Raw genomic sequence first — 25,693 nt, forward strand, 5'->3', positions numbered from 1 at the left:
GTTCCCTACCCCTGCTATATTGGATTAAACGAGTGTACAGTAAAGGTGACTTGGTGCATTTTATTGCATGTCCAGGGGGCTCTCATTATGTTAAAAACTCTATTTAGAAGGTCATACACTGCTTGTTTATGCTCTATGAAAATATTCCATTTATAAACTACTTTGTGATTAATAAACTTGAATTGATTGATTAATCCACATTTAAAAAAATGTGTATTAGCTACAGTACTTAGATGTGTATTTGTAGAGTGAGAAGTGACTTACTTTATTTATCGGGTAGTCAGGCGTGGCTTCTTCCTCTTCTTTAAAAACCGTGTTTCTCGCATCCTCATCAAAGTTCCTCTGAAGAAAGAATGTGACAGACAGACAGATGTCCTTACACAGTCCAATCATTGCAGGTGAGTCAAACATTTACTTGTGAGCTGTTATATTCCTTTGAGACTCTGAATACCTTCTGTAAAACACTGAATTTATTGAGTTATTTTATTATATTCAATAATTAAATCTAACCTACTTACAGGCTAACAGGCCTAGTCTTAAACATTTTAAATGATGTGAAAACATGTGTTAATCAAATATTATTATTGAACACATTGATCAAACTCTTATAAGCACAAATAACTATTCATAAACTGCAAAAGAAGGGACTATTAAAAAGAACGGGCAAACATTTCATTTACATGAAAATAATAATGATTAACAAATATGTTACTCAAATAAACCATCAGTCATTATTTTTTCACTTAAGAGATTCCAGACTTATTTTAATTGTTTGAGCTTCTATACCAGGGATGTCCAAACTTTTTGACTTGGGGAACGCATCGGACTAAAAAAATGTGGTCAGAGGCCAATAGCTGACTGCATGTAAAGTAATATGTATACACACATGTATAGCTTAAACCAGGGGTTGGCAACCCACAATTATGAAAGAGCCCCATTGGACCAAAATACAAAAAAAAATCTAACGCTTGAAAAAATTAAAAGCCTTATATTCATTAAGTTTATAATGAAGGCAACACATGATGTGTCTATATTAGTTAACTATAAAATGACTATGTGTCGCAAACTAATGCATCTTCATTGACACAAATGTAATATTTATTCTACACATTTTTACAAAATTAGTCAAATGGAGCGTGAGATAACTCCTGGAAATGACTGGCATACAATGACCAAAGGTAGAAATGTGTGTGTCCAAGTAAAAGGAAATGGCAGGCTGTCTTCTTCTAATGGATTTATTACAATCTTTGCATGATGGGTAACGTTTGCTGTGGTCTGGAACAACGTGGCACACAAACAATTATCAGAAATGCAGCCAATATTACACACAGAGATATGCAAAAATAAATTAAATTCACAGAGGATATAAGTAAAGGAGATTAAATAAACTTAAATGTACCTACAAACGAGGCGTAATCATGCAATATGCACATACAGCTTGCCAAAATAGCATGTTAGTATTGATTAGCTTGCAGTCATGCACTGACCAAATATACCTCATTTACCATGAATTCATTAACATGGGCCCCGACTTAAACAAGTTGAAAAACTTATTTGGGTGTTATCATTTAGCGGTCAATCATACGGAAAATGTACTGTACAATCTACTAATAAAAAGTTTCAATAAATCAATCAATCAATCAAGACTCCACACAAGTCAATAACATCAACAAAGCTCAATTTTGTGCATTCACACATCATAAAAAGTATGGTGGACAAAGGAGGAGTGGCATAAAACATGTCTTTCTGTGGCAGCGTCGGAGAAAGTTGTACATGTAAACAAACTACGATGAGTTCAGCGACCGCCAAAACTAGGACAAAATGTTGCTTGCATCAGTGAAGCATGTTTAATATCAACAGTGGGATTTCTGACAATTAAGAAAGCTTGTGTCATGTTTGTCAACCTACAGAAACCATATTAAAACAAAAAATATAGACTTTCCCTCATCTTTTTCCATTTTCATACATTTTTGAAAAAGCTCCAGGGAGCCACTAGGGCGGCGCTAATCAGCCGCGGGTTGCCGACACCTGTCCTAAACATATATATTTGTACAAACATAAATACACATACATACATAAATACATTCATATACATATATATATATACATATATATATATGTACACTTATATATACATGTATATACACATACATACATCCTAATATATATCCATCCATTTTCTACCGCTTATTCCCTTTTGGGGTCGCGGGGGGCGCTGGCGCCTATCTCAGCTATACATACACATATATATATATATATATATATATATATATATATACATATGTATGAATATACACATACATACATACACATTTATATTATTATTAATGGATGTATAATTAATATATAACATATAGACATATAATTCCTATAATTGAATATTTAGAGTATGTAAATGTTCGACTCCTACCTAGTTTACTACCATGACAATCTCTTAAAAAATTATTAATCAATCAAATATCAAGCAGCTAAAATGCACCAAAAAGGATACATGTGGAGTGTTTTGAATCGAGCTTGAAAAAATTCTGAATCGATTTACAATCGGGATGAATAAGAATCACGAATCTGATGTGAATCGATTTTTTGTGGACCACTAATATATATATATATATATATATATATATATATATATATATATATATATATCTTTTTTTTGTTTTGTTTTGTTTTTTTCCCCTTTTTTTGACATAACAGTAATGATTTGTCTTCCAAGCTGCTGTCCTGCTGTGTGCAACTGGGCTGCACTGCATGACAGCACAGAACCACATCTGTGTAACAAGTCATGAGGTAAATTCATTCAGGATCTAAAAGAACCTTTCTCCCAAACCCAAGCATGACATGTTTTCCGCCACGGCGTGTTTGCAAGGTGGTGTGTTTCCATCCAGCGTCCCACCTGGATGCACCTGGTCCAGTCCACCTCGAAGTCAGCGTGGGCAAGACACTGGTCATCTCTCTGGAGGAATTCCACGGACAGGCCATGTGCCGTTTGATCAGTGAACTGGACAGAAATAGGAGCCTCTCTATGGTCCTGCCATCAATTTCCAAGAAAGATTCCGGGAACTATACACTGAGATGTGAGCTCACCAACAGAACCAGATTTTCTTTGTCTGTGGTTCTTCAAGTGCCTGATCCTTCAGGTAAGTGGCACAAATTTCCAGCACTTATGGCAGTATGTCCAAATTTCTTTTTTTTTAAAAAATGTTTATTGTTGCAGCCAAAAGTGCCTCAATTTGTGGCAGCTTTTTCGGAAAGTTGCAGCAAAAGTTGCTTTTTCCCCCTCTAATAACATTAAATCAACTTGATGATTTTGTTATCGTTTTAAGTGTTCTTGCAACTTTACCCTCAAAAAGCACAGGATTTCAACAACAATTTGAAAACTAGTACTGTATTGATGTTTTTTTCATTTTATACCACACAGACGTACGGTAAGGTAGGGATTCTTTATATCGCCACATTCCTGGGTGTATTAAAAATTTCACAATGCAGTCGGCTGAAAATGATGGAAAGTGCCACTTTACATAGCAACTGACGCTGTACTCAAAGTTAGAATTTCCACAAAACGATTTTTAACATATTCAATACCCTACTGCCATATGACAGCTAAAGTGGACAGTGAACCTCCCTGATTTGTCACGTTTCATGTGTCAGGTAAACCGCGACAAATGGGGCTATATGATTCCCCTTCCTACTGTAAAAGTAGACACCAGATGGTAGTAAGAGCAACTAATGATTGGAACTAATAGGGGTGCACAAAAAAACAATTCACATCCAATCACGATTCTTATTTATTCCGAAGCTAAATCGATTCATAATTTTCAAGTAAAAACTGATTTTTTTTTTTTCATTTTAAGAAATAATGTTTAGGCCATCTCCATGCAAACTGTTCTGAAAAAGTTATACCAAATAATACACTGCGGAAATCGTGTTAAGTCAAAGATCAATTCTGATCATTAGGTGCCTAAAGATTCGCACCCTTGGTAACTAATTTTTATCAATAATTATAATTACTGAAAAAAAAACACCACCAAAGGCTTCCTTCTTGTTTGCTGTCTGATCTGTCATCCACGAGTTGCAGACATTCTTCGTGTATGTTTTATGCTTGTTGATCTTAAACATTCATTTATGTATCAACAAATTTACTATACCGGTATTTTTGGTAGATGAGACGATGACAGATTATCATCACACCTCAACATCTCTAACATGTAAATACCACCTATTTGCTAGGTCAGCAAAATTGGTTGAATTTGCGTGTATTACATCTCAAATTCTTGACGGGACAGTCGTGTTGCAAATTTAAGGTTGTATGATGATGTTTTCTTCATTAGGGCGTCCCACGAAACCTCGGCTCACACTGGATGGAGTGGACATCCCAAAGAGTTCCCCTCATTTTAAGTGTGCATCTGAGGGACACCCAAAGCCCACGTTGTGGTGGTCCGGGTAAGAAGGACAACTTCTAACAATCACTACAACCGCCTGAGGACCAGCGTCTTCTGCAGTGGACATTAGTTTCTGGTCGAGTTCTTTTGTCAAGAGTTCAGAAAAATGCAATGCAAAACACAAATGTCCACTGCAGAGGACACAGGTTCTCACACAGTATATGTTAGGGTTTTTTTGTAAAATATGTTTTCCCTCTGGATAGAATTTCAGATAAGGGGACAGTTTCTGAACGCACGATAACCAGCATTCAATTCACAGACAGAGGAGTCATGTGTTGTGCTGAAAACAGCGAAGGACGAGAATGCTCCCAAGTGTATGACTATGGTAATTACGTCTCAGCTTCATTGTAAGACTAACTCTAGCAGTTTCTCCAATACGATTTATGGCATTCACACTTGTATTCTACTCCATTTTTCATCAATTTTAGCTATTCTTATTCCAACCTTTTTCTTGTCCACCACATTTTTCATTCCATTCTACTTTCAAAATGTTCAGAACACACAGGCTGCGATGTTTTATTTGGCAAAAAATTTCCACATTTCCAGGAAGCTAACATTTTCTAGGAAATGTTCCCCATTCGAAATGAATAGGCAATATTTTAAACTTTTACATTTTTGGTTTCCACCCTCTTTTCTTACGACTACATTCCATTTATTCAGGATATGTTTTTTTCATTTAAAAAAAAATCCTGTTTTTCCCAAATGTCCTTTTTTGTTATGATATTATACATTTATATTTGAATTCTAAATTTTACATTTAAATGTATATTATGACTTTTACTTATTTTCTACTAATAAGTGTTACAGCTTTCACCTTTCTCGACCCATTCCAAAGTCAAAATGTTGATTGCAAATTATTGCTAGCATGCAAACGTTACTATGTTAGCCTGATGATTTTTGCTTGTATACATATACACACCTGAATCAATCATTTCATTACTTGATGCGTGCTAAATTTTAGCATGCAAGTTTGTTTTTTTTTAGCTAATTTTGCAAGTTTACAACCAAAATATTTTCTTACTTGACTATCTTGCTAGCATGCTAACATTTGAGCGAATTTTACAAGTATTTACACCTCCAAGTCAAATATAGCGTAACCAACTGTTAGCAGTGTTAGCACGCTAAAGTTAGCATGCAAATTTTGAGTTAAGTTTACAGGTATAATCCAGTCAAAAACAAGTGAAACTCAAAAAGTTTGAATTTGGGGAAAATTACTGTTTATTCCAGCGATTAGATTAACAAATTGAAATTAATATATGACATAGGCTCATAACATGTAACTCAATATATTCCAAAATCTTATTTTAATATATTTTGAGGTTTAGGGCTTATTACAGTTTATGAAAACCTTCAATTGAAAATCTCAGAAAATTTGGGATTTTCAAAACCCGTAAGCCATGATCATCAACTTTAAAGCAAGTAAAGGTTTGACATATCTCACTTTGTATGTAATGTGTTTCATATTTGAAGCTGAATTGCATTCATGAATGAACTTTTATTTTTATATTCGAATTGTTGGCGTTTCACCTTTATTTTATTCAACATGTTAATAACGAGCATGCCAGCCTTTTAGTTTAGCTTATTTTGCAGTTGTACATTTATGTGTTACTCGAGGTTATCTGGATAGCATGCTAACTGTTAGCTTTTTTTTTTTTTAAACAAAAATCCCTTTTTCTAGTTTGTAATGAGCTTGTGTTTCTTAGATTTGGAAAGTGACGTGAGGAAAAACGACGAGGTGTCAGAGGTGATTTTGAGTCCCTGTCAGCCTCTCCTGCTTCGCTGCAGAATCAAACGCCAGGGAAAGCGATCATCAATAGTGTGGGACAAAGACAACCAAGCGATGACATCTGGCGCTTTACCATGCACTGCTAAAGTCAAGCAGGAGGTACTACAGAGCTACTCACGCAGTTTGTACTCTTTGGAGTCTAGAGAAAGATTTAGTGGTTCTACGTACTGTAGGACGCACTTATGCTTTCTTTGGGTTCTAGCTCATTTGCTTTGTTTTAGGGTTATTTTGTTTTTGGTGTTCTTTAACGTTTGGTGACGTACATTTCATTTGACCACATTGAGGGGAATATGGGTTTTGGGTGACAAGAGGTTTTTACTGCTTCTCCACGCCATTATTAACGACGGATTTTCTTGTACATTTTGTGCAATGAATCCCCCTCAACGTAATCTTCCAGCTGGATATTATGACCGAGGTCTCCTGTGCATAAAAACGACTAAAAAGCACAAAATAATTTCTTCATTTGTGTTTACCCTAATTTTTCACCATAAAAACTGTTTATCTTGCCTGAGATTGTTTCCATTTTTTAGTACGACACATGTGCATTTTTTGGACATGTTTTCGTGCCTGAAAGCAGCCAAAAAGTCGCCCGTGACATGCACCTTTGTGTCAGTCGGCCACTTGGCTGTTGGCTTAACTTTGCAACCAAATGGCTGCAAATGCAACGACCAATCAACGTGACAACACACAGACAAAATCTCGATGAATATTACTGATCATAAATCTGCTTTTAATCGACTGGCTTAGAGACTTGATTGTACTTTTGATGCAAGTTGTAAGGAACCATCTTTGCAGCCACACCATCATGCAATACCAAGGGTGTCTAAAGTGCGGTACAATTCCATCCATCCATCCATTTCCTACCGCTTATTCCCTTTTCGGGTGGCGGGGGGCGCTGGCGCCTATCTCAGCTACAATCGGGCGGAAGGCGGGGTACACCCTGGACAAGTCGCCACCTCATCGCAGGGCCAACACGGTACAATTCAGCATTCTAATATTAACATGCTCGCTTTTTTTTTTAAGGATAATTTTGTAGGTATGCACCTCAGTGCTATAAATTGTGAGTTCAAATATTTTATTTTTTCACTTTTAACATGTTTTTTGCAATTTTAATTTTGACAGTAACACATAAGTTATGTTTTAAATGCTCATGTGTTTTATGCGCCACAAAATCATTTTTTTACACTGTTGATGTGATTCAACGGATAGTTGGGCGCAAATAAATGGGTTAAATGGGTTGTACTTGTATAGCGCTTTTCTATCTTTAGGGTACTCAAAGCGCTTTGACACTACTTCCACATTTACCCATTCACACACCGATTGAGGGAGCTGCCATGCAAGGCGCTAACCAGCACCCATCAGGAGCAAGGGTGAAGTGTCTTGCTCAGGACACAACGGACGTGACGAGGTTGGTACCAGGTGGGATTTGAACCCACTCCAGCAATGGTCATGTTGTGACATGAATTATGGTATTTTGAGAGGTAATTATTAAAGTCAGACATCACTGAAGGCCTAGGTGGGGAACGCACGGCCCGCCACTGTATTTACCGTTAACATGCTAGCATTTTAAACACACTTCTCTGGTACACGCCTCAGAATAATATATTTTAGCACTTCATGCAATTTACAGTTCGCATTTTAGCATGCTAGCTTTTTTTTAAATGCAATTAAGCAGGTACAGTGTCATGTATTTTGGTATTTCACTAATGCTAACTGTAAACATACTATTGTTAGCATAATACTGTTAGCATACTAATCTTTTTCTTATATTTTTGTTACTTGACGCTTTATCTGTCAATTGTGCTAAGTGTTAGCAAAGTCAGTTTGGCTTTGGCTCTTCAGCATTCACACTGAATTTCTATCAAATTTGCATTTTCTAGTTTTTTTATTTTTTTTTATTTAAATATATTTTACTGGTTTTGGAAGTGTAAACTACCAACATAGCCGCTGCATCCTTTGATTTGTATATCTGTGGCCCTCAGCGGAAAAGGTTTGAGCATCTGTCATGTTGGGCTTGGAACCCAGAGAGTTTACCAATCAGCGTGACATACAAAAAAAATATATGCTGTCTTTTAGATTTGCATCAAAAATGACGGGCACGGCCATATCCAAATGTCCTACTTTTTCATCGACTCCATCAACAAGAACCACAGCGGCAGCTACACCTGCAGGAATCAGAACAGAACCAAGTCTGTTGACGTCATCGTCCAGAGTCAGTGCCACTTGATGTCATTCAGCCTTGAAATGACCGTTAATGTGCCGTTAATGTTTTTATGCGTTACCTCAGCTGAAGATTCCCTATCAGTCCAGCTGGACGGGTACAGAAGTCTTTCGGCCCGGGAGGCGGGGAGCTCATGTTTGCAAGCCCACGTGTTGTACCATCCCGTCCTGCAGTACTGCGTCTGGGAGGCTCCTGATGGGAACATGTTCCAATGCATGAAGAACAACTGGGTGACCAAGCACAGGTTAGTTCCACTGATGGTGCAGAAGTAGGAGCAAAAGGTACTGGAACTGAAAAAAACAACAGTGAGAGTGTAGGCAACGAAAAAGGGAACAAATATAATTGCATATCCTCACAGCTAAAACATTGTATAATTGAATAGGACCCAGGAGACCAAATGTTGTAGTAAAACAAACATTTACAACCTAGTCTTTTCAGTTTGGATAAAATGTATGAAATAAATGTTTAATTATTTTAGGAATACTTTAATGGTTTTTCCCATACATACATTTTTTATGTATCTTGCTGCAATTTTCATAGTATAGTATAGTGCAGTTTTACTAAATTTCCAGAATATGGAAAAAAACCCTCTACATTGTTCACTCGATTATTTATGTACTAGACCCCCCGGGTAGCTGTATTTTTGCCAATTAGGGACACTATTTTAAGCTACGTCCTTTCGTGTGTGGAAAAAGACGCAGCCCCAGGCGGAAGTGTGTACGTCATCACAACATCTGGTTTCGGTGAGCGAAGTCTTTTTTCGGCGGCCAAATTTTCGGGGCATCACTCGTCAATAGTGCGCAAATAATAGGCGATATGTCTATACTATATACTTTGATTCCAAACAAATAGCGATTGTTGAAGGATTGGTAGCCAAGCGGTGTGCAGCTTCAGCGGTCGCAGAGGCAAAAACTCGGACGTGGGAGGAGTTCGGGGAAGCCATGGAAAACGACTTCCGGACGGCTTCGAAGCAATTCTGGACCACCATCCGCCGCCTCAGGAAGGAGAAGCAGTACGCTGTCAACACCGTGTATGGTGCGGAAAGTGTTCTGCTGACCTCAACTGAGGATGTTGTGGATAGGTGGAAGGAATACTTCGAGGACCTCCTCAATCCCACCAAATCGTAAATGGTAAATGGGTTTGTACTTGTATAGCGCTTTTCTACCCCCTTTTAAGGAGCCCAAAGCGCTTTGACAGTATTTCCACATTCACCCATTCACACACACATTCACACACTGACGGTGGGAGCTGCCATGCAAGGCGCTCACCAGGACCCATCAGGAGCAAGGGTGAAGTGTCTTGCCCAAGGACACAACGGACGTGAAGATGGTAGAAGGTGGGGATTGAACCACTAAACCTCGGATTGCTGGCACAGACACTCTAAAAAACTTTGCCACGCCGTCCCCAACACGTCTTGCTATGAGGAAGCAGTGCCTGGGGGATCTGTGGTAGACTCTCCTATTTCTGGGGCTGAGGTTGCTGAGGTAAAAAAGCTCCTCGGTGGCAAGGCCCCGGGGGTGGATGAGATCCGCCCAGAGTTCCTTAAGGCTCTGGATGCTGTGGGGTTGTCTTGGGTGACAAGACTGTGCAGCATCGCGTGGACATCAAGGGCGGTACCTCTGGATTGGCAGACCGGGGTGGTGGTCCCTCTCTTAAAGAAGGGGGACCGGAGGGTGTGTTCCAACTATCGTGGGATCACACTCCTCAGCCTTCCCGGTGAGGTTTATTCAGGTGTACTGGAGAGGAGGCTACGCCGGAAAGTCGAACCTCGGATTCAGGAGGAACAGTGTGGTTTTCGTCCTGGTCGTCGAACTGTGGACCAGCTCTATACTCTCTGCAGGGTCCTTGAGGGTGCTTGGGAATTTAAATAAATAAATAAATGGGTTGTACTTGTATAGCGCTTTTCTACCTTCAAGGTACTCAAAGCGCTTTGACATTACTTCCTCATTTACCCATTCACACACACATTCACACACTGATGGAGGGAGCTGCCAACCAGCACCCATCAGGAGCAAGGGTGAAGTGTCTTGCTCAGGACACAACGGACGTGACGAGGTTGGTACTAGGTGGGAATTGAACCAGGGACGCTCGGGTTGCGCACGGCCACTCTCCCCACTGCGCCACGCCGTCCCAAGCACAAAGCACAAGTTTGCTTTGTGCTTTGTGAACTTGGAGAAGGCATTCGACCGTGTCCCTCGGGAAGTCCTGTGGGGAGTGCTCAGAGAGTATGGGGTACCGGACTGTCTTATTGTGGCGATCCGCTCCCTGTATGATCAGTGTCAGAGCTTGGTCCGCATTGCCGGCAGCAAGTCGGACACATTTCCAGTGAGGGTTGGACTCCGCCAAGGCTGCCCTTTGTCACCAATTCTGTTCATAACTTTTATGGACAGAATTTCTAGGTGCAGTCAAGGCGTTGGGGGTTTCCGGTTTGGTGGCCGCGGGATTAGGTCTCTGCTTTTCGCAGATGATGTGGTCCTGATGGCTTCATCTGGCCGGGATCTTCAGCTCTCACTGAATCGGTTCGCAGCAGAGTGTGAAGCAACTGGAATGAGAATCAGTACCTCCAAGTCCGAGTCCATGGTTCTCGCCCGGAAAATGGTGGAGTTCCATCTCCGGGTTGGGGAGGAGACCCTGCCCCAAGTGGAGGAGTTCAAGTACCTAGGAGTCTTGTTCAGGAGTGGGGGAAGAGTGGATCGTGAGATCGCCAGGCGGCTCGGTGCGGCGTCTTCAGTAATGCGGACGTTGTACCAATCCGTTGTGGTGAAAAAGGAGCTGAGCCGGAAGGAAAAGCTCTCAATTTACCGGTCGATCTACGTTCCCACCCTCACCTATGATCATGAGCTTTGGGTCATGACCGAAAGGATAAGATCACGGGTACAAGCGGCCGAAATGAGTTTCCTCCGCCGTGTGGCGGGGCTCTCCCTTAGACATAGGGTGAGAAGCTCTGCCATCCGGGAGGAACTCAAAGTAAAGCCGCTGCTCCTCCACATCGAGAGGAGCCAGATGAGCTGGTTCGGGCATCTGGTCAGGAAGCCACCCGAACGCCTCCCTAGAGAGGTGTTTAGGGCACGTCCAACCGGTAGGAGGCCACGGGGAAGACCCAGGACACGTTGGGAAGACGATGTCTCCCGGCTGGCCTAGGAACGCCTTGGGATCCCCCGGGAAGAGCTAGACGAAGTGGCTGGGGAGAGTGAAGTCTTGGCTTCCCTGCTTAGGCTGCTGCCCCCGCGACCCGACCTCGGATAAGCGGAAGAAGATGGATGGATGGATGGATGGAAGGAAGGACCGGAATTGATGTGTACTCTGTCCCGTATTTGCTTATAGGTTGCGCAAATTGCCTAAGTTTTTTTACGTAGCTGGGTCAAAAAATAAAGCTAACGTAGACCCACGCTGATATCAGTCTGACACCTCTACTTAAAAGCCATAAAAAGTTTAGAACACTCCAAAATATATTACAATATATATTTATTTATACATTGTATTACTTTAATTTATTTTTGCGAAAAAAACACTAATTTTTAAGGTGTGGCAACTTTTATATTATTTTGTAGTAGAAGTAGCGACTTCCTTGTTAATTTACAGGATCCGGTCAAATTTCTTTGTTGTCACTTTATCAAACTGCGCATGCAAGGGACGTCGAGGCCACATTGGGGCCTGTGCCTGTTGATAATGTAGTCTGATGAAGATCAAATTTTATTTTTTACTAAGTGACCCGCCAAGTGGCGAGGGAACACTGTATATGCTCCTTGGTGGAGGTAATCAGTTATGAGTATTAAAGTTGTTTTCAGGACGGTAAAGCTGTGTGGTGAACTAAAATCAGGAGAGTACAAGCTACACCTGAAGGCAGGCGGACAAGACCAGAGCAAATCTGTGTCTGTGTGTGTTGTAGGTAAGACACTGAACTCATTTCAGCGTCATAACTCCGAACATCAAGCTTCACCGTATTTTCTTTATCGCAGACGACCCCAAGTTCATTTTCAGCCTTGACATGGACAACAACACCATCCGGATCAAAACGGCGAGCGCGGTGCCGGCAAATTACACGTGGATGTCGTGTTTCTCTGCCAACGAAAGGTGGGACTGCAACTGTACAAGTGGACACATGCCTTGATTTCCTCCATGACATCTCGACTCTCTGCAGCTGTGACAGTCAGTCTGAGTGGAAACATGTTCCCAACGCCTCGCAGAGCGACTCGGACACGCGGTGTAAGAAGACGATAGAGAGCTCCATCAGTACGGACCTTTTTGACGGAGGCAATATTAAATTCTGCCTGGCTAACTCTGTGGGATCCTGGTGCATTGTGAAACACTTGGTCTACCACCCGCCGTCCCTGCTCGCCTCCAGAGGTTTGTTCCACCATAAAAACTGGACTTTCAGCAACTGTGCACACTTTCACGCACACACTGCGTGTTTCAGGAGCTCCAGATGCGGAGAATGTTGGCTTCATGGTGCTGAAAGTGGGTAGCGTGATCCTGATTTTGGCTTTGGTCGTAGTCAGCGTGGGACTCGTGTACACCGTCAAAAAAAAGGTTAGACGCGGGCATGTTCTCGCACTGAAGCACAAGTGGCAATGACTGATCTAAATTGTCCAACAGAAACCTCAGTACCAGCCCCAGCTCCAGATGATCCAGATGGTCGGGCCCAATGATAATGACTACGTCTACATGAACTTCAAGGACTTTGAGTATGAACGCAAATGGGAATTTCCCAGAGAAAACCTGGAATTAGGTTTGAGCAAATCCATCAGTTCTTGGGAGTTATTGTGACGGTTCTCATGACTACATTACCGGTGTCCTTCCCAGGCAAGGAACTGGGCTCTGGCGCTTTCGGCATGGTGGTCCATGCCACAGCGTACGGCATCAACAAGGCCGGAGTGTCACAGCAGGTGGCCGTCAAGATGCTGAAAGGTTGGCGTGCGCTCGGCTCGGTGAGAGACAAATTGCAAAGACGCAGTAAGATTAACCTTGCTTGCTCGTTCTGCCATGCAGAGAAACACCAGGAGGTGGAGAAAGAGGCTCTGATGTCTGAACTAAAGATGCTGACTCACATTGGTAACCATGCCAACATTGTCAACCTGCTCGGAGCGTGCACGGACACAGGTACGTCCACAACACCACTGGTAACTCAGCGTTGGCCTCGCAGTCAGAATATACAAGTTTGAATTTCTGTTGAAACATCTTGACATGCCGGTTTTCGGACGGAATTCAGCCAAAAGGCATGGTTCTGCAAACAAGCGTTATGTCCCTCCCATGCAGGACCCATATACCTGATATTCCAGTTCTGCTGCCATGGAGATCTGCTCAACTTCCTTAAGAACAGCAGCCAGCGTTACCACAAGTTTGTGGCACAGACGTCTACAGCGGAGCGCTTCAGCAGCCTTTACAACCCGACGCCGACCAAAAGTTCTCGGTAGGCACCACAGTGGATTTAGTGGAGTGGTTACGTTCCAGCGGCGCAAAAACGCAGAATGATGGACGCACCCATTACAAGTCCTAAAAATGCCCATTATCTAAACCTCTGTCACAATTAGTAAACACAGTTTAAATATGAAGAAACATTTACAAGCATACATATGCAATATTGAACTTAGGAAACTTGCAGTAATACAACATCATGTCTTGTTAAAGGCCTACTGAAATGAGATTTTCTTATTCAAACGGGGATAGCAGGTCCATTCTATGTGTCATACTTGATCATTTCGCGATATTGCCATATTTTTGCTGAAAGGATTTAGTAGAGAACATCGACGATAAAGTTTGCAACTTTTGGTCGCTAATAAAAAAACCTTGCCTGTACCAGAAGTAGCAGACGATGTGCGCGTGACGTCACGGGTTGTAGAGCTCCTCAGATCCTCACATTGTTTACAATCATGGCCACCAGCAGCGAGAGCGATTCGGACCGAGAAAGTGACGATTTCCCCATTAATTTGAGCGAGGATGACGATAGTGAGAGTGAAGGACTAGAGGAAAAAAAAAAAATAGGAAAGGACAGTGAGAGCGATTCAGTTGTTATTACACACATTTACTAATATAATTCTGGAAAATCCCTTATCTGCTTATTGTGTTACTAGTGTTTTAGTGGGATTATAGTCATACCTGAAAGTCGGAGGGGTGTGGCCATGGGTGTGGTGACCGCCAGTGTCTCTGAGGGAAGCCACGTTTCTCGACGAGGCGAAGGCAGCCGTTGGGGCCAGGCTGAGCTTTTTTTCCCCCTCCTCGACGGTGGAAGCATCCCACGTTCGGGGGCTGGCAGGTCGGATGAGGCAAGAGAGTCGCAGCTGCCTCTTTGACAGGTGCACGAGGAACGACGCAAGCTCCGCTCATGTCTTCGGTAAGAGCCGACTTATTACCACAATTTTCCCACCGAAACCTGCCGGTTGACATGTGGTAGAGAACCATGTTCGCTTGACCGCTCTGTTCCATATTAAAGCTTCACCGTCATCTTTAGGGAATGTAAACAAAGAAACACTTGCTGTGTTTGTGTTGCTACAGCCGGCCGCAATACACCGCTTTCCACCAACAGCTTTCTTCTTTGTAGTCTCCACTATTAATTGAACACATTGCAAAAGATTCAGCAACACAGATGTCCAGAATACTGTGTAATTATGCGATTAAAGCAGACGACTTTTAGCCGTGATCGGTGCTGGAAGAAGATGTCCTCTACAATGCGTGACGTCACGCGCACGCGTCATCATTCCGCGACGTTTTCAACAGGATACTTCGCGGGAAATTTGAAATTACAATTTAGTAAACTAAACCGGCCGTATTGGCATGTGTTGCAATGTTAAGATTTCATCATTGATGCATAAACTATCAGATTACGTAGTCGGTAGTAGTGGCTTTCAGTAGGCCTTTAAAGCATCTTCCTGTTGGAAAATGTTGAGTGAATTGACGTGTGGGACAGCGACTTCTGTTGGATACTTAGCTGCAGTGTTCTTTTCCCCCTGCAGAGGGCACCATCAAACACCTTTCTATTTAGGTTACTCCAAAAAACACACATTATTTCCAATTCAAGCTGTGATAAGAATGAGATGAAAGCAGACAGGAGAGGATCTAGTGGACATGGAATGTGCTGAATTTTTTTTTCGATTCTTATTACAAATCTGAGGGACCCAGGATAGCTCAATGGTTAACACTGTGGGCTCCTGATACAGGGGTACTGAGTTCAAATCCCATACATGGCTGTAATTTGAGGCTTCACGGTGGAAGAGGGGTTAGTGCGTCTGCCTCACAATACGAAGGTCCTGCAGTCCTGGGTTCAAATCCAGGCTCGGGATCTTTCTGTGTGGAGTTTGCATGTTCTCCCCGTGAATGCGTGGGTTCCCTCCGGGTACTCCGGCTTCCTCCCACTTCCAAAGACATGCACCTGGGGATAGGTTGATTGGCAACACTAAATTGGCCCTAGTGTGTGAATGTGAGTGTGAATGTTGTCTGTCTATCTGTGTTGGCCCTGCGATGAGGTGGCGACTTGTCCAGGGTGTACCCCGCCTTCCGCCCGATTGTAGCTGAGATAGGCGCCAGCGCCCCCCCCCCCCGCCCCACCGCGACCCCAAAAGGGAATAAGCAGTAGAAAATGGATGGATGGATGGAATTACAAATCTGAATCGTTTCAAATTTATCAGGAATTTCAAACAATGTTTTTGTCAAGTTATCTTTGCGCTTTACTGGAAGTGTCTATGCAGTACAGGCCAAAAGGTTGGGACACACCTCATTCAATGTGTTTTCTTTATTTTCATGACTATTTACATTGTAGATTTTCACTGAAGGCATCAAAATTAAGAATGAACACATAGGTGAAATAACTGAAAACATGTTTTATACTGTAGGTTTTTCAAAATAGCCACCCTTTGCTCTGAATACTGCTTCGCACACTCTTGGCATTCTCTCCATGAGCTTCAAGAGGTAGTCACCTGAAGGGGTTTTCACTTCACAGGTTTCATAGTTTTGATACTTTCAGTGACAATATACAATGAAAACGCATTGAAATGAGAAGGTGTGTTTAAACTTTTGGCCTGTACTGTACGTCATACGTCAGCAGTCAAGAAATGTTTTTGTAACCTTTAACCTGTTTGGAAAAGTTTTTTTTTTTCCAAAATATATTGAGAGAATCGGTCTGAAATGCATTGTTACTTGAATTGCAAAGGAATTGAATCGTGAGTTGTTTTAAGATTGATTGTAGTGTATTGTGTGACGTCAGTGTGCAGGAGGGCAGCGTGGACAGCAACGTGCTAATGCAACCCGCTTCCTCGGAGGGACACGAAGACAAGGCTCTCCTCCATCACAGCTTGGAGGACGTGGACTGGAATGAAGGTGAGAGGACAGCTTCTGATACAACGCAACCCGTTTAACAACACAATAGGAGCTCATTGTTGATCGTGACTGATCCAGAAAGCGACAACAACGACATGGAAGACCTGCAGGCCCTAACTTTCGATGACCTCCTGAGCTTTGCTTTCCAAGTGGCTAAAGGAATGGCGTTCCTCGCCTCCAAAAACGTAAGCACCTGAGTAAAACACTGAGTAATTGGGGCCGTCTTCTACTAAGGACAGAGAAGGCCCTGTCCGCAAGATTGAAGTTTAGTCTTAACCACACACAAAAAAATTCAACCCCCCTAAAAAAATTCTGCAAACACCAAGATTTTAACATTTTAAATCTATTTTTGGTTTGAAAATCCATTATTTGGGTTACAACTTTTCGTTTACTAATCAAAAATATTTTCTGTTAATACAATTTTCTTAGTTTAAAAATATTTTTCTTCTTTTCAAATCCATTTTCTTAGTTAGAAAATCATATTTTTGGTTTCAAATAAATTTTTGGTTTGCAAATAATTTTTTTTGCAAATGCATTTGTTATTTACAAATCCAGTTTCTTCTTTGCAAATCCATTTTTTGGGGTTGTAATTCTTGTTTTGGTTGTAAATCTATTGTTTGGGGTTGCAAATCAAATGTGTTTGTAGATCCATTTTGTTTGCAATTTTTTTGGGTTGCAACATTTTTTTTTTAGTTTGCAAATTGTTTTATATTTGGGTTGCAAATATATTTTTTTTTATTTACATCCAGTTTGTATCCAGTTTCTCGTTTGCAAATCTTTTTTCGGAGTTTGACTTCGAAGTCTTTTTGGTTGCAAATATATTTTTGGGGTTGAAAATCAAATTTGTTGTTCGCAGATCCATTGTTTCGTGTTGCAAATAGCTGTTTTTTTTTTAAATCCATTTTTTTTTAAATTACAAATCCTTTCTTTGGGTTGCAATTACATTTTTATTTTGCAAAATATTTTCTTTTTGTTAGCACATTTATTTTTTTGGGTTACAATTAAATTTTGGGGGGTTTGCAAATTAATTTTTTGTGTGCACATCATTTTTTTGGGTGTTGCAAATCAATTGTTTTGTGTAACACATTTTTTTGGGGTTGCAAATATATTTTTTGAGGGGTTATAAATTAAATTTTTGTGGTTACAAATTATATTGTTTTGCAAGTAATTTTTTTGGGTTGCTTACATAAAAAGAGACACACTTCTCTCCATATACTAGTGGGACGGACATTTTTTTCTGCATAGACAATAAACCAGTTATTGTTGCAACATCCTCCCAGTTTAAAGCAACATAAAGTGCCAGATGAGTTAGTCAAAAAAACTAAATTTGGAGGATTTCGCTGGCTTTTCTTGGTGATTGTTGCAACCTAAATAAGCACGTTTTTTTCCCACAAAGTTGCAGCAAAAGTCAAGTTTTGTGGTTTATTTCATCGGCCAGTGATTTTACAAACTTGTTATTCAAGTGTTCTCTTTAACTATGACACACACACCATTAATGTACATGTACGTACAGTATCAACCATTATATTTGACTTCATGAAGATTTATGTCAGGCTGCACATCCTGTAGGGCAGTTATTCTCAAACTGTGGCACGTGTACCACTAGTGGTACGCCAAAAATTCCTTAAAGGCCTACTGAAATGAAATTGTCTTATTTAAACCGGGATAGCAGGTCCATTCTATGTGTCACACTTGATAATTTCGCGATATTGCCATATTTTTGCTGAAAGGATTTAGTAGGGAACATCGATGATAAAGTTCGCAACTTTTGGTCGCTAATAAAAAAGCCTTGCCTTTACCGGAAGTAGCAGACGATGACGTCACAAGTGTGAGGGCTCCTCACGTCCTCACATTGTTTATAATGGGAGCCACCAGCAGTAAGAGCGATTCGGACCGAGAAAACAACAATTTCCCCATTAAATTGAGAGAGGATGAAAGATTTGTGGATGATGATATTGATAGCAAAGGACTAGAAAAAAATTAAAAATAAAAAAGGCGATTGCATTGGGACGGATTCAGATGTTTTTAGACACATTTACTAGGATAATTCTGGGAAATCCCTTATCTTTCTATTGTGTTGCTAGTGTTCTAGTGAGTTAAATAGTACCTGATAGTCGGAGGGGTGTGTCCACGGGTATCTTGACGCCAGTCTCCGAGGGAAGTCAACGGCAGCTGATCTCCGGTACGAGGCGACTTTTTACCACAATTTTCTCACCGTAACCTGCCGGTTGACAAGTGGTCGGGAACCATGTTCGCTTGACCGCTCTGGTCCATAGTAAAGCTTCACCTCCGGGAATTTTAAACAAGGAAACACCGTGTGTTTGTGTGGCTAACGGCTAAAGCTTCCCACCTCCATCTTTCTACTTTGACTCCTCCATTATTAATTGAACACATTGTAAAAGATTAAGCAACACAGATGTCCAGAATACTGTTTAATTGCGCGATGAAAAGAGAAGACTTTTAGCCGCAAATGGTGCTGCGCTATGTCCCCTCCAACCCGGGACGTCACGCGCACGCGTCATCATTCCGCGACGTTTTCAACTAGAAACTCCGCGGGAAATTTAAAATTGTAATTTAGTAAACTAAACCGGCCGTATTGGCATGTGTTGCAATGTTAATATTTCATCATTGATATATAAAATATCAGACTGCGTGGTCAGTAGTAGTGGGTTTCAGTAGGCCTTTAATTAAATATTCAAACACAGTGTTATGGTTCAAAGTGTGTGTAATGTTACAGAGGCCAAACATATTAAATAGACTTGTTAAATAAAACCTCTGCCTTGTTTCTAATTTAATTTACTATGCTACTGTATTTTAATGTGGGTCATTACGGTGGTACTTGGAGAGACAGGTTTTTTCTGAGGTGGTACTCGGTGAAAAAGGCTTGAGTACCACTGAGGTAGGGTCTAACTTGGCTGCTTATGCATATACGTGTGTGTACGTGTGTGTGCGTGTGTGTGTGTTTGTAGTGTATCCATCGTGACCTGGCAGCTCGAAACGTGTTGGTGACAAAAGGCAGACTGGTAAAAATCGGGGACTTTGGATTGGCTCGGGACATTGACAACGACTCCAACTACGTCGTGAGAGGAAACGTAAGCAATCATTTTTCAAACCCCTGCCCCGCACACATCTCAGGTGACTCTACCGCCTCACAGGTGCGTCTGCCCGTCAAGTGGATGGCGCCGGAGAGCATCTTCGACGGGATGTACACCATGAAGAGCGACGTGTGGGCGTACGGCATCCTCCTGTGGGAGATCTTCTCTCTCGGTATCACCTCACACACACACACACACCTGTTGACACAGTGCAGGACACACGTTATTGATATCAGTGTCGGCCTCAGGCGTCACTCCATACCCGGGCGTGAAGGTGGACCACACGTTCTACTCGATGATCGAGAGAGGATTTAAAATGGAATGTCCTTACTACGCTGATGAGTTTGTGTAGGTGTTCTTAGTCTTCAGTGTGCCTCCAATCAGATTGTTTCATTGTGAGTCCTTTGCAGGTACGGCATTATGCGCAAATGCTGGGCCTTGTTGCCCGGCGACCGGCCCTCGTTCTCCAAAATTATGTCTTACATGTCCGACCAACTAACCATCAGAGATGAGAAGGTAAATGTGCAGGTTTGAGAACAATATACTATTTACTTACCTTTTTAGGTAGAGAACACCTATCTGACTCATATGTCTAGCTGAGAGAGCTCCTTCCTCTTTCAGCTTTATCATAACATGATCGACCAGATACCGAGCGACTACAAGAATGCAGCAGTAATGCAGGACGCTTCTGCTTTTGCAAAACCAGAGGAGGATGTTGAAGAGCGGTTGAACGAAGACACGTGTGGAAATGTGAAGTGGTCCGGTGCTGAGTGTGAATAGAAACACCGGGATGCACGATAATGGAAATGTTAACCGATACCGATAACCAAGAATTCTCAGACCTTTACAACCGATAACAATGACCGATATTTATGTATATATTTTCACACAAAAATTAAAAAAAAAATGAGTTCACACATTTGCCCAAAATGTATACACTCTAAACAACAAATATGCAAAACTATGGTAGGGATAGGGATAATATAAACTGATATTTTACTTTACTATAAATTACACATCCTACTATAATTCTGACCCAGGCAAACAATTAGAATCATTGGATAGAGCAAATATTTTTACAATTTACACCTCTTACTGATTGACAGAAATAAAATAATATTTTTCTCTGACAGTAATGAAATGTGCCAAACCCTTAGAAAGGCAACAATTAATTGCAAAACATAAAGAAATCAGGGTTCAAATGCATTTTTCCAGTAAGAAATCATAAAAGTTAACCAACTGCCTCCAGATGAACTATGAATTTAAACATAAACTACTCATTTTATTGTCAAGTTCTTCGGCCCTGAGGTATTTTCTTTCAAACTGTTGCCTCTTAAACCCTTTGTCATTAGTCCTGTGGCTTTGCTGCGGTCGCTGCTATTAACATCAGGTGTCGGCTCAGCAGCGCAGGCAGCTTCGTACTACTTCTATCAATCATCGCGTTTTTGAATTTTAAGGTGACTTACTGTATCAGATTTTATCGTGTTGAACTTTGTCTTTAACTCTGCCTGTTAAATTTCTGCAGAATAGGTTTTGAAAAACTACAAGTGAGATGTCTTTTGACATGCTAAGGAAAGCTGCGCTATGAGGCTTTCCGCTGTACATAACAGGCCGCGCAGGCAGCGTCATGAGATCACAAATATGCACCCATACCTTAGGGGAGGAGTTGAGGAGCAAACGGAAGCACAAGCCACAACAGAGAGAGACAAATGATAAACAAAGCGATGATAAGCCTTTATTATTTATTTGTATTATTTTACTCTGTTCTATATTTATCAGCTGCCGATAATATCGTACATCCCTAATAAAAACTTGGATTGTGTATTGGCAATGACCTCACGATACAATATGTATCCCAATATGGTACCATACAGTATTGTGACATTGCGATTAATTGCGATATTCTACATGGTTCACGGATTAATTTAAAATACAGATCAAAATACAAGTTGTGAAAAATAGCTTTAAAAAAGTAGCATAAAGTATTTAATGACAGTAATAATAAATTGGACAAACTGGGTGAAAAAAACAATACAATACAAATAATGCATTTACATTAATTGCAATTGTACAGAAAGAGGTTCAAGTCCTCTGTAACTTAAATGTGAAATATAATTGTATTCTACTGTACTTCTTAACTGTGAACTTATTGTACTGCCTTGCTCAACAATAACCCCGCATAGCAAAGTACTATAGCAGCACAGTGACACAGCGGCAAAAAATCAATTTTGAGTTAGAAAAAGCACATAACATGACTCTTAAAAAAATGACTCAATATTAGGACATTGCAAATGGATATTACTGCATATAGTTGGCATTATATTGTCCAGTCCCGCCAGGATTTTGCAGGCTTTTGTGGTGATTGTTGCGCCCTAAAATGCCAGATTTCGCGGCAGCTTTTCCAGAAAGTTGCGGCAAAGGTTGCAACGTTTTTAAGCTCATTTTTTTAATCAACTTGTGATTTTATGGACTTGTTAACAATGTTTTAAATGTTCCTTGTAACCTTAACCTGAAAAAAACATAGGATTTCAACAAAAATTGTGAAAAACAAATACTGCATTGGTGTTTTACTCGTTTGTAGCACAGACTTAAAAGTAGACAGTAGAAGGCAGTAAGAGTCCATACACAGAGCTCATTGTCAAATGATTGTACTGATTTAATTAACTATAGTATAATTAAATATAGGATAGTAATAATTTGAATTATAGGAAGAAACACCACCTGAGGCTTCCTTATTGTCCGCTGTCAGCTTTGTCGTCGACAAGTTGCAGACATTCTCTGTGTATGTTTTACACTTGAAAAGTGTTTGTCCATCTTAAACATTAATTTATGTTCCAACACTTTTACCCCGCATGTTAAGAGCAGTTATGAAAGAATAATAGTGCCTATGCTTGTATGTAAATGAGTCGATGAAAGACTTATAGTGCTAATGCTTGTATGTAAATGAGTCGATGAGAGATTATGATCACACTTCAACATCTCTAACATGTAATTGCTGCCTCTTTGCTAGGTGAGCATTACAAATATGTTCTTAATTGTCTTACCCAGCATAAATAAATGTAAATACATATATAATTACATGTGAACTCGGAAGTGATGGTGTATATACTGTATTACCCAGAAGGCTTAGTGTCATAGACAGGAACTGGAAGTAGTCTGAGCTGAGTGGTAGGATGCTGATCAATAAAGAGTTGATATATTGTAATAAGTTTGCCTACGCAAGAAACAAAGATAAGTTTTGCTCGCACAGTTAACTTAAAGACAAAGTGAACTAGCGAGAATGACGCTGATTTCAAAGAAGTTGCGAACATTGGACATTAACTAGTAACGAGGCCGCTAAAAATTTGCATAATTGGTTGAATTTGCATTAATTGACACTATCGCAACATTGGAAATTTCTGGAAGGACTGATTGCCGTGTCGATATTTTTTCCCAGGCCCTTTTTAAAACAAGTGAGCATTTCACATGTTTCATGAAATAGAAGTACAGGCATGTTCAAACTTTTACTACCTCTCTGCATACATTTTCAAAAAAATACTTTTTACCTTTTGTTTACTTAAATTGTATGCTATCAACACATCAATGTAGATCAATATTTGCTATGTAGTTTATTATACCCTAAAGAAAAAAAATAGCCAACATTTCGGCTGCTGTTTTCATAATTGTTCTGATGAGAGGTCGCAAATAGACTTTTTTGCTTAAAATATGACTAAATGAACTGAAGGCCAACGTATTCGAGCATGCCTGAAATAATAGAAACCTCTATTTACCTTTTTTTTACTTAAATTGTATGCTAACAAAACATCAATGTAGATCAAAATTTGCTATGTAGTTTATTATATCTTAAAGAAAAAAATAGCCAAAATCTCTGTTGCTGTTTTCATAATTATTCTGATGAGAGGTCGCAAGTAGAATTTTTTGCTTAAAATATGACAAAATGAGCTGAAGGCCAACGTATTCGAGCATGCCTGAAATAATATAAACCTCTACAATGCACAGGCCAAAAGGATTTGGGGGGTTCCTAGCAATATGTGTAGTAGACAGTTGTCCCTCGCCACATCGTGCTTCAAAGTTTGCGGCTTGATTCTATCACAGAATTATTTCGCATATTGTATGTATTCCAAAATAAGCATTTTTCAAGCAACTATATTGCTAAATGAACAGAAAAGATAAATATTACAGTAATATCTTTCCATGTCTAGAGTGAATTAGTGAATTGTGAATTATATTTATATAGCGCTTTTCTCTAGTGACTCAAAGCGCTTTACGTAGTGAAACCCAATATCTAAGTTACATTTAAACCAGTGAGGGTGGCACTGGGAGCAGGTGGGTAAAACGTCTTGCCCAAGGACACAACAGCAGTGACTAGGATGGCTGAAGCAGGGATCGAACCTGGAACCCTCAAGTTGGTTGCATGACCACTCTACCAACCGAGCTATACCACTCTCAAACTGTTGAAAACTGTATTTAGAAAGTTGTAAACAGTTTTTCAATGCTTTTACATTAAAAATATTTGATTTATAAATGCGTAAAGTAGGGCTGTGTGACATAACGATATAACGGCATGTTTGTCTTTGTGCGGTATAGAAAATGACTATATCGTAATATTCGATTATATGTTCTCACACAGTTGCTTTTGGCTGCGGGCATTACATAACAAGCTAACGTTAGCTGAAGCAGGTCGAGTTGCTTTTAGCTGCGGGCATTACACAACACGCGTTTCTCACTCCTTCTCGTGTCTCCTTCTCACAGAGACGGAAAACAAGCCCGCCTTCTTACATACGTCACATACTGTCGCGCGTCTAGCATCATACGCTGTCGCCGAGCAGAGAGGTAGCAGCATGGCTAACGTTAGCTGAGGCAGGTCGTACAAGCAAAAGCGGAGCGGAGCGGATCTTGTGACATTGCAAGAGGGAGAAGGTGCGAAAGTGATCACAAATGGAGGAAGAACAATAAATGCCAGAAATAAAGAGCAGGGGATCCATCATCTGGTGGTTTGGCTTCAAGTGGGAAGATATTCAGCAAACAGCAATATGCAAAGTATGCAGCAGAAGTGTTACTACAAAAAGGTAGCAACAATATTAATTTGTTCTTTCCCTTAAAAAGTCACCCGGGAGAAAATGAAGAGTATTTGATAAATACAGTTTTGGTCAATTGACTTAGTTGTGATTTCCCTCTCTGCATGAAAGTTTAAAAGTAGCATATATTAATGCAGTATGAAGAAGAATGTTTTAATGTAGACACATACTGCTGTGATTGTGCATCAAGTGTTCATTCAAGGCCAAGGCAAAATATCGTACTATATATCGTATATCGCAATATGGCATAAAAATATGGCGATATTAATTAAAGCCAATATCGCCCAGCCCTAGCGTAAAGTCATTTACCAGTCAGGCCTCGAGCCAATTAACAGAGATAAACCAGGGACGATTATTAAATGAATTTATTTATTGTTGAATTCATAAATTCATTAATAGTTAATAAATTGTATAAAAATCCAATGTATGTATTTTTTGTTGACAGATACAGACCTACAGTGTTATTATTTTTGTGTACGTAATATATATTGAAACAGCTTTTATCCTGTAATTGTTCCTACTGGTTTATTGTTTTCTATGTCATGTTTCTTTAAATTGCATGTATTATTCAAACAAAGCATTAAAAACCTGCAATAAAAGACAAACAGCGTCTGGGTGTATGACGTCATCATCACTTTAGCTACACTGGTTTCCGCGTGACGTCATTTTTCTTCAAGTCAGATATTTTATTTATTTCGTTATGGCTACACAGAAAGATAACAATACTGATATCAAATTCCACGCGTTCATTTATTTAGCCTTAA

General features: G+C 40.4%; 2 protein-coding genes across 2 annotated transcripts in view; one reads left to right on the forward strand and one right to left on the reverse strand.

Annotated features, from left to right (window-relative positions):
• The window catches only part of pan3 (poly(A) specific ribonuclease subunit PAN3), a 58,339-nt gene that overhangs the window by 32,360 nt on the left and 286 nt on the right, over positions 1 to 25,693 (reverse strand). Inside the window, exons 2-5 of the mRNA XM_061921506.1 lie at positions 19,902 to 20,049; positions 8,508 to 8,638; positions 8,347 to 8,390; positions 265 to 342 (exon numbers count right to left, since the gene is read on the reverse strand). The gene's annotated coding sequence lies outside the window, so the exon portion shown is untranslated. The remainder of the gene's footprint in view (positions 1 to 264; positions 343 to 8,346; positions 8,391 to 8,507; positions 8,639 to 19,901; positions 20,050 to 25,693) is intronic.
• On the forward strand, positions 319 to 25,534 carry flt3 (fms related receptor tyrosine kinase 3). The gene is made up of 22 exons (XM_061921503.1): positions 319 to 398; positions 2,714 to 2,787; positions 2,867 to 3,137; positions 4,329 to 4,440; positions 4,643 to 4,764; positions 6,143 to 6,324; positions 8,302 to 8,437; positions 8,513 to 8,690; positions 12,235 to 12,335; positions 12,406 to 12,520; positions 12,588 to 12,793; positions 12,864 to 12,976; positions 13,043 to 13,175; positions 13,250 to 13,354; positions 13,436 to 13,546; positions 13,703 to 13,856; positions 16,644 to 16,756; positions 16,835 to 16,941; positions 19,726 to 20,023; positions 20,100 to 20,199; positions 20,262 to 20,367; positions 20,473 to 25,534. Exons 1-22 carry the CDS (start codon positions 371 to 373, stop codon positions 20,629 to 20,631), a joined length of 3,024 nt encoding a protein of 1,007 aa, XP_061777487.1. The 5' UTR covers positions 319 to 370; the 3' UTR covers positions 20,632 to 25,534.

This window comes from Nerophis ophidion, linkage group LG15 (assembly GCF_033978795.1).
Source record: "Nerophis ophidion isolate RoL-2023_Sa linkage group LG15, RoL_Noph_v1.0, whole genome shotgun sequence".
In the NCBI taxonomy this organism is placed as follows: Eukaryota; Metazoa; Chordata; class Actinopteri; order Syngnathiformes; family Syngnathidae; genus Nerophis; species Nerophis ophidion.

Excerpts from the sequence above, each read along its gene's own strand:
- flt3 (XM_061921503.1), top strand. The coding sequence starts at position 371 with ATGTCCTTACACAGTCCAATCATTGCAG. Across the intron at positions 4,765-6,142 it reads CTCCCAAGTGTATGACTATG|ATTTGGAAAGTGACGTGAGG; the intron begins GTAATTACGTCT and ends TGTGTTTCTTAG. Across the intron at positions 8,691-12,234 it reads AACTGGGTGACCAAGCACAG|GACGGTAAAGCTGTGTGGTG; the intron begins GTTAGTTCCACT and ends AGTTGTTTTCAG.